Source organism: Octopus bimaculoides, chromosome 6, assembly GCF_001194135.2.
Source record: "Octopus bimaculoides isolate UCB-OBI-ISO-001 chromosome 6, ASM119413v2, whole genome shotgun sequence".
NCBI lineage: Eukaryota > Metazoa > Mollusca > Cephalopoda > Octopoda > Octopodidae > Octopus > Octopus bimaculoides.
The window spans coordinates 10002987-10017980 of record NC_068986.1 but is presented as its reverse complement, the minus strand read 5'-3'; the positions used below and the strand labels follow the sequence as shown (position 1 = coordinate 10017980).

General features: G+C 38.2%; 1 protein-coding gene across 1 annotated transcript; it reads left to right on the top strand.

The window, feature by feature from the left end:
- Positions 1–945: 945 nt before the first annotated feature.
- On the top strand, positions 946–14651 carry LOC106883754 (uridine diphosphate glucose pyrophosphatase NUDT22). Its single transcript, XM_014934873.2, has 3 exons — positions 946–1931; positions 5557–5762; positions 8941–14651. The coding sequence occupies exons 1-3, from the start codon at positions 1458–1460 to the stop codon at positions 9188–9190; spliced, it is 930 nt and encodes a 309-aa protein (XP_014790359.1). The 5' UTR covers positions 946–1457; the 3' UTR covers positions 9191–14651.
- Positions 14652–14994: the final 343 nt, after the last annotated feature.

Below are 14994 nucleotides of genomic sequence, written 5' to 3'. Positions count from 1 at the left end.
AATTGACAATACAGGCAACTACGGAGGATTTGAACAGTGTGGTGGATGAGATTGTGTTGCCAGAAGAGGTAAGATTGAGAGTCAGTGTAGAGGGGAGGCTGCTGATATGTTTCACATGTGGAGAGGGGGGGGGCACATGAAGGCGTGGTGCGCCCAAAGAGAACAACAAGCAGAGTAGGTAGAGAGACAGGAGGGCGTGGACCAGGTCATGGTAACAGAGAAGGCAACAGAAAAAGAAAACAGAGAATGGATTTACTATGGTTAAAAAGAAAAGGAGGAGGAGTGGAGGAATGAGTTCTCCGCCAGAGAAGCAGAAAAAGAAGAGAGAAGAGGTGAGAAAAGAAAAAACTGTGATGGAGGTCGGGAAGAAGGAAGAAAAAAAAGGGAAAGTAAAAAGAAAGTGGAATTACCAGTAAAGATAGCGGTTGTTCCAGTGGAGAAAGATTCGGAAATACAACTGCAGGGAGGAGAGTTGGAGAGATTATTTAGGATAGAGGAAGGAAAAAGAGAACAAAAAGTACAAGATAAAGGAAAGAATATACGAGGAGGAGGTGGAGTGTGGTATTATGTGACATACAGAAAGAATGTTGAAACAGAAAAAAAGATAATTAAGTCTAATTCAATAGTAAGAGTGAAGGTGACTTCATACGTCTACGCAGACGATATGAAGGCAAAACTGATTGAAGAAGAGAACTATTGAAAGTTGAAAGAGATGTGTGGAGATAGCGTTGACCCACCAAGAGTGGAGGTGGAATTCAAGGAGTTGCCACCAGCAGTGAATCTGAGAGATATTGAACCACCGATGAAGTTCTACTAAAAGAGAAAAATAATGTATGTTAAATGATGTTATTTTTAGGAAAATAATGGTGATAAAGTAGGGAAAAAACAATTGTAGATAGTACATATAATGGTTCAAATGGTACCGCATGGGAGTGGGGCCCGTGTGGCCATTTTCATTATTATATAATTTCATCCCATTTACATACATTTTATGTTTTTTGTCCCCACTGTGGTCTTGTCTGTCTTTGTGGTGTCCGCATCTGTGTTTAGGGCTTTATGCCTAATAAAGAAATCGGTATTTCGTCAGCCGTTATATTCTGAGTTCAAATTCCGCCGAGGTCGACTTTGCCTTTCGGGGTCGATTAGAATAAGTACCAGTTAAACACTTGATCGATGTAATCGATTTAATCCACTTGTTCGTCCCCTCTATGTTTAGCTCCCTGTAGGTCATGAAGAAATAAATACGTCCAGGAAATGATATTCCGGATATTTATGAAAGACGGAATATTTAATGAAGATCGCATATTTCCCTTTACACCGCATTTCTCAGTATTAGTTCATAGACATGTTGTCGGTTTACTTAAAGCATAAACAAAAACCACAAATAACGGAGAATAAATAAATTTTAAAATATATTTAAAACTTTCACCTTTTGTTTTTCTTCTGAAATCAGAACTATGGACCCAGATATTTTAGTTATTTTTCAAGCGACAGAAAATCTTATAAAACAAACTGATTGCCATGTATTCCTGGAATCTGATTTTAATCGCCGTTCTCTTCCAAATCTGTTAGAAGAAGAAATAAGCAATGTTTGGAAAATAAGGCAGTCGAAGAACACGACTTTATATAATGGCACCAAGTTTCGCGTCCATGCTGTTCTTCCGTCTGTTGATAAAAAAGGAGTCAATTTACAATTAGGAATTACTTGTTATAGAGACTTTCTCGGAACCAACTGGTCGTTTCGGTCCCAACATATGCAAACTATTGGCCTCGCCTTGTTTGGTAATTCTCAAGCCTGTATGTCAGATCCTTTGGGCGTTGGTTCGTTGTTATTAACGAGCGATCAAAGAATTATTCTCTTAAAACGTAGCCAAAACTGTGCCGAAGCCCCAGGTCTGTGGGACATACCTGGTGGACATGCCGAACCTCAGGTTTGTTTACAAATTGTTTACTTATTGAGTTCTTGTTTGGTAAATAATTAGTGAATAATCAATCATTATGTAAGTAATCAGTAAAACGTGGAATATCACGTCATGCTTCTTGTTAATTGGAAAATTAATAAATATCAATCATAGTCTCAATTAAGTATTACTGATAAAAATTAGATTAATTAAACTAACTGACGGTAACCAATTACGTTTCTCTTAATGGTTCCAAATTTTATTTTCTTCATCTGTTTAAACTTGAATTGATCAACAGCCTGACAAGAAATGAACTACAGAATGATATATAATAGAAAATGAGGATATACCTCAATAGAAAGTTGGTCGACTTTTACAGGAATTTTTCGGAATAAGTCTCATTTATTATAGGACTGAAGAAAGGTTTTAATTTTCTTTTTAAGGAATCTCTCAGGGATATGTTTTATGTAGAGGGGCAATCTTAAAACAAAATTATGCTCTTTAGAAATGTGTAAGAAGAAAAGTGAGTCATTAACATAAATTTCAATTTATAATTTACCGAAAAGTTTTAAAACAATTCTTTGAGAATTTTTTTTGTTTATTCTTAAAGTAAACTTATGGAATAAACTTCACTTAGAGAAGATAAAAAATATTCAAAAGGTTTTGTTATAGTTTCAACCCCAAACGATCTTATTTCGTTCCCTATTCACTGCATAGATTTATATACAACATATTACATTCACAAAAGAGGTTCAAATTACGCAACAATGTTGCTAGTATACTATTGCTGTAGGTCGAGAAATTAAATCAATAAATTAAGTACCAGTGAAACACTGGGGTCGACCTATTCGACTAGTACCCTCCCACAAAATTTCAGGACTTTAATAGAAAGGATTTTTATTATTAGTAGTAGTAGAATTACTATGTTTACTTTTAATCTGCATGTTTGATGCAATCACTTGCCGGGTCACATCCAGCGTCCGAGGGCAAGTGACGGTCAAGAGCTGTTGAAATATAACTGAAAGCTTGACGAAGGCATTAGAGAAAGAGCTCCATATAATACAACACAGACATTTAAATTGATAGGGTTTTTCTAAGGATGTGGACAGTACTTGTCAGCGCAATCTTTTGGATTTCCTTGAGACATAGTTCCCCTGGGATGTTGTCTTAATGTTTCTTTTTTTATCATACGTAGGGCACCTACAATAACAATATTATTATTGTTGTTATTATTAGTATTACTATTATTATTGTTGTTGTTGTTGTTATTATTATTATTATCATTATTATTATTATTATTATTGAGTGAAAGAACGGTACATACCATCAAAGTGATACTGGGGTAGAATATATGAAGCCCACTGTACCCATCATGACTACCCGTCTGATAAGAGTACACCAGGCACATGCATCACAACCATATGTGCGCGACATGGTGATCTTATATCAAGATAAACAGTGCATGACCTTGCAGGTGGGGCCCAGTTAGAATTTTCTCCAGGTCGAGTAGCCCATCCCATTCAAAAGGTCTCTGAATAAGGGTTGTTTAAGGCTGTTGAATGAAACACCCATGTTTCCAGAGATGAATTATTCAAACCCCAAAGAATTCCTCTCAACACATGGCTATGATGCTTCTCCACAACTTCTGCTTGTGATCAGAGATGCACACATCGTCAGCTACTAAGGGACATGCTCAACTGATTAAGGCCAAACAATTGACAAGCAAATCTTTTACTATTATTTAAGGCAGCAATCTGGCAGAATTGTTACTATGCTTGGCAAAATCCTTAACGGTATTTCTCCCATCTTTATGTTCTGAGTTCAAATTCCAACTGAGGTCAACTTTGCCTTTTATCCTTGTGGGGCTGATAAAATAAGTACCAGTCAAGTACTAGACGTTGATGTAATCGATTTGTCCCCTCCTCCAAAATTTCAGGCCTTGTGCCTATAATAGAAAGTATTATCATTATTATTATTATTGTTGTTGTTATTATTATTATTATTATTATTATTATTATAAAGGCAGTGAGTTGGGAGACTTCACAAGCATGTTGGAGGAAGTACCTGGTGGTATTTCTTGCAACTCTTTACTTTCTGAATTTAAATCCCACTAATGTCAACTACTTTACCTTTGATTCTTTTGTTGTCAATAAAACAGTACCAGTCAAATACTGGGGTTGATGTAATTGACTTGGTCCCTTCCCCCAAAAATTTAGAAACCATTATTATTATTATTATTATTATTATCATCATCATCATTATCATTGAATTGAGGCAATGGATTTACAGATTTGGAGGAGCATTGACCAAAATTGCTCAAAGTATTTTCAAGCATCATTCTGAATCTAATAATCATCAGTGCAATTAGAGACAGCCATTAACAATAGCATCCTCCAAGAATTTGAATCTCTACCCATTTCCTGCAGGTTTTAATTTCTAAAGGTTCAACAGGAACATTAATAGCATCAGTCTCATTGACCTTGAAAAGATCCCAAAGCCATGACCATTGCCCCTTCCTTCAGACCGAATAATTGAAAAAAAAAAAAAAGAAACTAATTTTCTTGGCTGCTATTCTCATCTTCACAGTAATTATACTTAATAATGTTTAGATCTCTTTAATCTCTGCTCATCATCAGGTGTCTCATACACGTGAATATTTCCATTTTGTCAAAGGGCTTGAACTCAAAACCTTCCCTTTCTAAACAAATTAGGCCTTATAAAGAAGAACGCTCCCATGCTGGCTCCATGTAAGAAACACTGGTGCTGGTGCCACATAAAAAGTACCCAGTACCTGCTGTAAAGTGGTTGGCATTAGGAAGGGCATCCAGCTATAGAAACCATGTCAAAACAGACAAATGGAGTCAGTGCAGCTCCCTGATTTGATGGTTCCTGTCAAAGTGTCCAACCCTTGCCAGCATGGAAAATGAACATTACATGATGATGGTGATGGTGATGATGATGAGCTCCTAGATCCACTTGCCTGATTCTGGGGATCAGTGGAGTGATTCAAGGATATTACATTCCAAAGTGATTGGATATTGAACCAATGAAAACATTCTGGAAAGAAACCCAAAACATTAGAATCTGTCAAGAAATTCTTTGATGTATGTGGGTGTGATGGTGAAGGTGGGTCTCCTATTGTTTTAGTGTGTGTTTGTTTGTTTACTTAGAAAATTGCTATTTTTAAATCTCACAACATGAGATATTCAGTAACAGTACTTTGTAGTAAAGATTGTTTGCCAACATAACATGGCAGTCCTGGTTTAGGACAAATGTTGCTGTAATTTAGCCCCAGGAGACATTGTCTCCAGCTGGCTATATGACACGATCTGTATCCTTGTATTTTTGAACAAGGGAATCTAGCACCCCCACTCAGCTCAATGAAGGGAAATAACCTGGAAATCACAATACACAAATATTGTTTTGAGCTGAGAGGGGGTGCTAGATTCCCTTGTTCGAAAATATAAGGACACAGATCGTGTCGTATAACCAGGTGGAGACGATGTCTCCTGGGGCTAAATTACAGCAACATTCGTCCTAAACCAGGACTGCCGTGTTATGTTGGCAAACAATCCTTACTACATGTTTGTTTACTGTTGTTTAGTGTGTGTGCGTGTGTGTGTACTATTGTATTGGATTGCTTTTTTTTTTCTAGGAATTGGTTGGGTCTGTGATGATGGAAGAAATTGATGTAGAATCTTTGTCTCCTGCTGCTGTTGTCAAAGAATTGTATAACTCTGTGCTGCGAGAGATAAGAGATGAAGTGAACATTCCACAAGATATGCTTTTGGAACCAGAACTGATGGGCATCGCAAGCAATTTGACAAGTGCTGGCAGACCAAGTTTGGAGTTCTTTGTAAAGTAAGAGAAACCTATCTGCATATTTTAATTCACAGTACACACCATCATCATCATCATCCTCACCATCAGCACTATCAAATATACTTTCCCATGCTTTCAATGGGTTGACTGGAGTTTATTGAAGCAGATTTTCTACAGCTGGATGTCCTTCCTGTTGCCAACCCTTATCTGTTTCCAAGCCAGGTAATATTTATTCATAGCTAGAGATGTTTATGCAGAATATTGAAAATGAATGGCACTGCTTGTATAACACACACACACACACACACACATACACACACACACACAACTGGCTACAACTAATAAGATGGTGTTCTCATAAAAATTCCATGTCAAACTCTTGGTATTTTTCATAAAAGTCTCCAGGATTATTTGTTGACCAGATGCCATTAAGAGAAGGCCACCTACAATGCAAAAATACTACTCCTTCTGTTAGTAACACTCAATGCTCATTGAAGGGTGAAATAGCATGAAATTCTGAAGACTCTTTAGTCTTACAGAATACAAGACAATCCATTAGTGCTGGTGCCATGATAAAATGTCCCAGGTCACTCTGTTGAGTGGTTGGTGAATGAGGGGGAGGACAATGTTAGTCATGTCTAGAACATGGTATTTCTCTCTGGTGCCAATGCATCCAGTCTGTTCTGATTAGTGAAACACCAACCTCCAAATGCCAAAGTGCTTATGGCATGTTGCTCAATAGATAATACTGTGTCAGAGGCACATGACTCAGTGGTTAGGGTGTTTGGCTCATTATCATGAGGTCATGGGTTTGATTTCAGGTGGTGGTGTTGTGTCCTTGAGCAAGACAACTTATTTCACATTGCTCCAATCTGCTCAGCTGGCAAAAATGAATTAGACCTCTATTTCAAAGGGTTAGCATTTTGTGTCACTCTGAATCTCCCTGAGAACTAAATTAAGGGTGCACATGTCTGTGGAGTACTCAGCCACTTGCATGTTAATTTCACAAGCAGGCCATTCAGATCGACTAGAACACTCATCATCGTAACCGACAGAGTGTCAGCTGTTCTGTTATTTTGTCTTGACTCATTAATGCCCAGCGTCTGATTTATCATAAAACTTTTTGGTTTCAGACGAAAATATTCATATAAAATAATTTCATAAATTTAGGCCTCTAAAACCTTTCTGAAGATAAAGAATAATAATTATTCCAGCAATATTTGGCATCAAAGCCATACTTTGAACATTTATACGTTGTGATAGACTCGTATGTGAATGTAACAAAAAAATTCAAAAATTTTTTATTTTAAGCATTAGCCCTTTCGTTACCAACCCGGCTGAAACCGGTTCTGGCTCTGAGTTCGATTCCAGGCAGTGACTTGAATAATAATAATAATAATAATAATAATAATAATAATAATAACATCGAAAAAAAAATACCTTAGGAATGAGAACCCAGGTTCGAAATTTCCCCAAGACACCTGATGAAGGCTGGAGGGTATATCAGCCAAAATGTGTTAACAACAAACAAGATGAGGACAAAAATCCCTCAAATGTAAATAATGTACATATTTCCTCATCTCTTAAATATAGAACTGTAAAATCTTCCACCAAACGTTAGTCACAATTTCTGCTCCTGACACTACTAGCTTAATGATAACCAAGTTATTTTACTAAATTCTTTGTTATATTTAAAGTAATTAAAAGAAACACAGAATATCTTAAAATAAATGCAGTAACGAAAGGGTTTATGGGTTTTAATGGCTTCAACACTTTGAAAGTTCTCTCTTTTTTGTTTTGTCTTTCAAGCAAAAGTGTTGACCTCTACGTATTTGTCTAAAAGTCAAACAAAATTCTTTTCTCAGATCCTCTTTATCGAAAACAAATCAGAAATTTATGGTTTCCATTATGAACTCGTGTCACTTTTTTCTGACTGGATGTTCTTGAAATGCCAAATTCTCATTTTGCTCATGTTTTAGGCGATTGCAGATGGTGTAGGCTTAGGGTTGCTACCCCCCACACACACACAGACACCACAAAAAATCCTACTCCATACACTCTGTAAGGGGGTTGGCATTAGGAAAGTCATCCAGCTACAGTAAGGCTGACAATGGAGAATGATGCAATTACTGAATCCATCAAAACTCTGCCAGCACAGAAGATGGGCACTAAAAGGTGATGGTGGTTGTGGTGGTGGTGTGATGGTGGTTGTGGTGGTGGTGTGATGGTGTTGATGATGATATATGTATACACACACACACACACACACACACACACACAAATGGACATACATGTATACTCTTTACTTTCTTTTACTCTTTTACTTGTTTCAGTCTTTTGACTGTGGCCATGCTGGAGCACTGCCTTTAGTCGAGCAAATCGACCCCAGGACTTATTCTTTTAGAAGCCTAGTACTTATTCTATTGGTCTCTATTGCCGAACCGCTGAGTTACGGGGACATAAACACACCAGCATCGGTTGTCAAGCGATGTTGGGGGGACAAACACAGACACACAAACACACACACACATACATACATATATATATACATATATACAACGGGCTTCTTTCAGTTTCCGTCTACCAAATCCACTCACAAGGCTTTGGTCGGCCCGAGGCTATAGTAGAAGACATTTGCCCAAGATGCCACGCAGTGGGACTGAACCCGGGACCATGTGGTTGGTAAGCAAGCTACTTACCACACAGCCACTCCTACGCCTATGCACACATTTCTATCATTGTCAAGATCCCATTAACTGATGCAGCCAGTCGTTGGGGTGCCACTCTAGACACTTTTGTAGTCAGCCATTGCCACTGGTCTCTGTTCTCTCTCATGCATAACAGGTTCACTGTATTGTGTGACCTGTCCAGTCCTTGATGTTGTCAGCCCAGGATTTTCTCTGCTTTTTGCCCTTCTTCAACTGGGCCCTGAAGAATGGTTTTAGACAAGGATTGTGGCAGGAAACACATGACAGTACCAGGCAAGCTTTTGTATTTTTACCTGTGCAAGGTATTTTTACCTGTCTGCTGGCATATCTCTTCACTTGCTGCCTCAGCACATAATTCTATGATAAGTCTAAATCAAATATATGGAATGCATGCTATGTTGATATATTTATTGAATACCAGATTCAGTTTCTTTATTGTAAAATGCCATCATTTTTGACGACATGGGTATACTAGTATATTTATAAAGAACTCTGTCTTTTTTGTTTAGATGCAGTTTACCCTCATCCGAAGTATTACAGTTGTATCTTCAGGGAAACCAGAGTGAAGCAGATGAATCAACACATATTCAGTGCCTTTCTGTTAATGATGTCTTGGAGCTGCAAGAAAATAATAAACAGCTCTGGAGCATGCTGGCGCCATCAGCAAAAGGATGTTTTATTATTTTCATAAACATGGTTTTAAATAACGTTTTAAAACTAGATTCTAACAGCAGTATTACCAATTCCATTGAGCCTTAATGTCTTGTTTACCATTATCGAATACAGTGGCATTGCATAAAATTCATTGTTAATCTTGGTTCCAAATTGGGAACAACAGTTTAAACTCTGACCATTTTCACCAAACAACACACCTCTCTGTCTGTTTCAATTCATTTTTAAAATAATACTTGAATGGGTTTATCAACTTAACTAATTTTTTTCATTGATGGTTTTCCCATGCAAATACAACTAAATAAAAGATTCCTACATGACATTTTCATGGAAATCTTACTGAGATTTCATCTCATTATTCTTCTAGTAATGAAGTTTTCAGTTTGTATTAAAATCTAAACTCTTTGACATGAACTGTTTGGGGCAAGTTGCTCCCCACCCTGGTCCAAGAAGTGCTTTTCAAACGGGTGGATGGAATCAGAGTTCATGTCTGTCAGTGGCATATTTACATCTGTAGATTGTTATGATTACCATTCACCAAATCCATGGAATTAAGATTAATAGAATTTTCTGAATATATGTTTTATGTTGCAATGGATTTGAGGAATTAAGATGAAAATAGTTGAGATCACTTTCATTTTATAAGGTTCCTTCTAATGTTTCTGAAGAATGGCACTTTCTACAGTTTGTCTGATTGAAACAGAAAATAAAACAGGATCTTATTTCACTTGCCAGTTTGATTAGTTAGATGTAAGAAGGGACCTCCAGCTGTTAAAACAACCACCAGTTACTCCTTCAAGTAAACCATCTGGCAGTGTAAACCTGGGAAACCAATTTTAAAAGCATGACACATGACACAACCTGTTGCAAAAAGAATGTTGATAATGATGCCTTTTTATGTTGCGTTCCTTAAATGGGGCTTTAGTTTTGTGCATTTGTGGAAATACGTGGTCTGATCAATAAGTATCCAGACTGTTGCTATAGTAACGAAGCTAAAGCATGCAGAATAAAGTCACTTGGCACAGATTGATCTTCAACTCTGTTCTACATGTGCACCGAGTTTTAACATTCTGGTTCACTTCTGTTGTTTACAGCAGTGCTTGGAAGGAAGGTGTGTAGCCCATGATCGTCGCATTGACCATAACAGAGAAAGTTGAGCAGAGAATCTGCATCAAATTTTGCCAAAAGCTTGGACAATACCTGCTCAGAGGCCTATGCAAAGATTTTGAAAAGTTTTCATTGTTCTCAACACAATCAAGGAGATTTTGTGCAACTGAAACCTGAATTTCTTTTTGGTCAGCTGAAAGCAGTTCTGGCACAAATTTGGCAGACATGCGTCTCATACCCAAATCTTCAGTGATAATGGACTGAACTGAACGGTAACTAGTCTGCACATCCTCTGATAACTCACAGATTGTCATTCGATGATTTCCCCTCACAGTTGCATGCACATCTGCGATGTTTTTTTCAGTTCTGCTGGTTGTGGGTCTCCAAGAACATTCATTAATATCAACATTTCTTCGCCTATCTTGGAAACATCTGAACCACTCGTTCACTTGTGTGTGGCTCATACACCCCTCTTCATACACTTTCTGTAACTTTGCGCAAACCTCTGAGCAGGTATCGCCATGACAACTTTCTCTGTCATGGTCAATGTGACGATCACATGCTACACACTTTCCTTCCAAGCACTGCTGTAAACAGCGGAAGTGAGCTAGAACGTTAAAACTTAGTGCACATGCACAGCAGAGTTCAAGGTCAATCTGTGCCAAGCAGCTTTACTCTGCGTGCTTTAACTTCATTACTATGGCAACAGTCTGTATACTTATTGATCAGACCTCGTAGTTTTGTTTCTTACATATCTGGGTTGGCCTTGTGCCTAAATCAGGAACCGTTGATATTTGGGTTTAAGGAAGAAGTCCAAAGGGTCCATAAACTATTTACAGAGAGAGAGAGAGAGAGAGAAAGAGGGAGTGTGTGAGAAGGAAAGAGACAGATAGAGGAGAGAAAATATAGATTTTTGAATTTTTGGATGTATTCCTAGGGAGAATTCCAATTATAATATTCGTCCAGGTTCCCGTGGATAAATTCCTGAAGTCTTTCCTCAGAGTGTTGGTTGTTGCAAAATTATTGAAAAAATTAAGTAAATTGTTTATCTTTTTTTATTTTGAGATTATTTTGGGGGAAAGTTTTTTAATGGATCGAGGTTTCACAATAAATGGAAACTTTAAATATTCGGGAGAAAAAAAAAATTACTAAAATAAAGTCTATTTTTGTATTACTTAAAAAAACCGTTTTGCTGTTTTTATATCTTTTATTTTTTACTTGTTTCAGTCATTGGACTACAGCCATGCTGGAGCACCACCACGAGCGTCTTTTTAGTCAACTGAATCAGTCACAGATTCTGTTTGATTTTTATTCACCTAGTACTGATTGTATTGGTCTCTCTTGATGGACCGCTAAGTTATGGGGATGTAAACACATCAGTACCAGTTGTCAAGTGGTGGTGGGGGACACACAGACACAAAGACTCACACACGCACGTGGATACATATGTAGAAAGAGAGAGAGAGAGAGAGAGTAGCTTCTTTCAGTTTCCGTCTACCAAGTCCACTGACAAGGTTTTGGTCAGCCTGAGGCTATAGAAGCAAACACTTGCCTAAAGTGCTGTGGAGTGGGACTGAACCCAGAACTACTTGACTGAGAAGCAAATATCTTACCACCACACACCCATGCTGGTAACACTGTGTAACATGATTGGTTAACAACTCTTATTTCCTATTTGCTGACCCCTAGAAAGTATGAAAAATGGCTAATATTCCTTTCAAACTTTGCTTTTGTTATAATATTTATTCAGACCCCAAAGAATCCCTCTTGACACATGATTATGATGCCCCGTCACTACTCCTTCTCATGATCAGAAATGCCACTAAGGGCAACTCAGCACTGAATCTGTCTGAAATGGAAAATAGATCAGTTTCAAGACATTGACGTCCAGGTCACAGGAGCAGGGTTTGAAGGGGACAGTGGTCATTTCCTTTCATTTCTAAATAGAAGCAAATAAGAAGTAACACTCACTGACCAAAGACAAAAACAATGAAAATTTGGTTAGAATTTGGAAAGGTTATCCAAGAAGAGAAAAACATGACTTCGAATATATGAAGAAAAAAAAAAAAAAAAAAAAAAAAAATCTTTCATTTGATATTCATGAAAAACAAAGTAACCAACTGGATTAACTAGCCAGGATGGATAAGCTCAAATCTGCTGCTGGCATTTCATTCTCAGTTCAAAGAGTTTTTGGCAAGATGTAGCAGATCTTATGAACCTTCCTGCCCACTCTTCCCAACCCTGCCTACATTCTCCCTTAAATTCACCTTTTTTCTTTAGAGTACATTCTGACACCTCGCCACCATCATGTTTGCCCTCTTTCTAGTTACTTCCATCCACCCTTATATAATGTGGGGTAACCATGTATCCCCTTTATTGTCCCTCTATCATACTTTGATCTCTCAATATCTGGCATAAGGCCTCCTCCACCACTCTCTCCTCCAACTCCTCTCAGTTGAGGGATCTTTCTTTTCTTTGTCTTGATAATAACTTGGCAACCTCACAAGGACCAGCATCACAAAAAGGTACCCAGTCCACCCTGTGAAGTAGTTTGTGTTAGGAAGGGCATCCAGCTGTAGAAACCATTCCAAAGCAGACATTGGGGTTTCGTGCAGTCTTCTGCCCTGTTAGTTCCTCTGGAGCCAGCTGACCCATACCAGCATGGAAAACAGACACTAAATGATGATGGTGATGGTGGTAGTGGTGGTCACCATTGTCATGGTAGTGATGATGAAGAAGATTGGAATGCTTGTCTTGAGACCAGTGTTTACCAAATGTCCTGCTCTGCCTTGTTATTGATTCTCAATTCTGTTCTGATTCCAAGCGGTCAATGGCAATTGCTGTGTGCAACAGAGAAGCCACCGTTCACCCTAAAATCAAAATCATCGAACACAAGGATTACTTCTACCCAATAAGCACAGTTATGAAAAAAGTTCCTAGGCCCTGGGGGACCAGAACCAGTGGAGCATCAGACAAAACACATTGTGTTGTTTAGTTACACTCCTTCATGTTGTAAGTTCATATCTTGTTTGAACTGATATAACTTTCCCTCCACCCTAGGACGATACAATAACTACCCCCTCCCCATGGAAATCTAATTAACTATTTCATCATCAACATTTAATGTCCTTGTCCCATGCTGGCATGGGTTGAATTAATTTTATCTTTCCTCCTTAAATCAGAGCCCTTATGCCTAGGTTCAAAATTACTTTTAATGAAAATTCTTATTTTTGATACCCTTTCCCAGACCGTTCAGCTAGTGTTTGTCTCCAGTGTCAAGTGGATGAAAGACAAGTTCCCCCTGGATAGGATGCTGGGCTAAGAAACACAACAAATCCCACTGGCAAAATTCAGTTCTCCATCAGTTCATGCCAGTCACCGTCAAGAGCTCAAGTGTTCTCAGATTCTGGCTCTGCCAATTTCTTCAGCAAAATCAGGATAGCTACAATCCATCCAAGAAATGAGTCCCTGCAAGATTGGGGTGGCTGCTGCAGCAAGTGTCACCGGTCATTCTCCTTTGCAATCCTGTTTGCGAGGCGCAGCTAGACATGCCATTTGATCTGGGGTGTAACAACCCATTACTGCCACCACTCTTGTATCTTCTGCTGCTTAATTCCCCACCCTCACCCCACTGCATTTCTTTCTTTATCTTTGTTTCTCTTCTGAGGTAGCTATGGTTTATTTTTTTCTTGATAATTCGATCTTTTATAATTTAAATGTTTTTTTCTTTTTTTTTTATTCCTATAAAAATATGTTGTTTATAAAAACGAGGGAATAATAACGAATTACCAATTATTGAAGTGCTAACACAGCTTATGACAATAACCTGTTTTGTTCTGTGATTCTTATTTACAGCTACACAGACTGAGTCATTGGAGAGTTTAAAGTCTTCACCACATGTAAAAGGCTATGCTTCTAACAATATGAACTACAAGCATCTTGTCCAGTTTTTTTGTGCCCCATCAGCTCTATCATCTATTGTCTTGTCATTTCAAAACCCGTGATTTTGCCCTGTAATGGTATGGACAGGTCCTTTTGTCTTTATTTTTCTTGAGTCTCAGGACTCATAAGGTCAGTTAGCATCTAAGTGACCAACACCACAACATTCCCCTACACCAGATACCTGTCCATTGTAGGTTTTGTAGGTTTCACTTTGCCTTTCATCCTGTGCAGGTAGCATGTAAAAAACACTTTTTGAGCATGGTCGTTGCCAGAACTGCCTGACTGGCCCTCGTGCCAGTGGCACATAAAAGCACCCACTACACTCTCAGAGTGGTTGGCATTAGGAAGGGCATCCAGCTGTAGAAACTTTGCCAGATTAGATTGAGCCTGGTGCAGCCTTCTGGCTCACCAGTCCTCAGTCAAACCGTCCAACCCATGCCAGCATGGACAGTAGACATTAAACGATGATGATGAGACAGTAAAGGAGTTTTAATAATTATTTTTTTCATTTTAAACTATTTTCTGTTAAAATTTAAAATTAATATTCAGCAATTTAAGTACCCTGGGACTTAATGGGTTAATCCTTTCTACTATAGGCACAAGGCCTGAAATTATGGGGGAAGGGATCAGTCGATTACATCGACCCCAGTGCATGACTGGTACTTAATTTATCAACCCTGAAAGGTAGAAAGGTAAAGTTGACCCCGGAAGCATTTGAACTCAGAACATGAACACAGATGAAATACCTCTAAGCATTTTGCCCAGTGTGCTAACCATTCTGCCAGCTTACTGCCTTAAACAATTCCATTAATGACTGGACAACAACAATCTGTTAAACATGT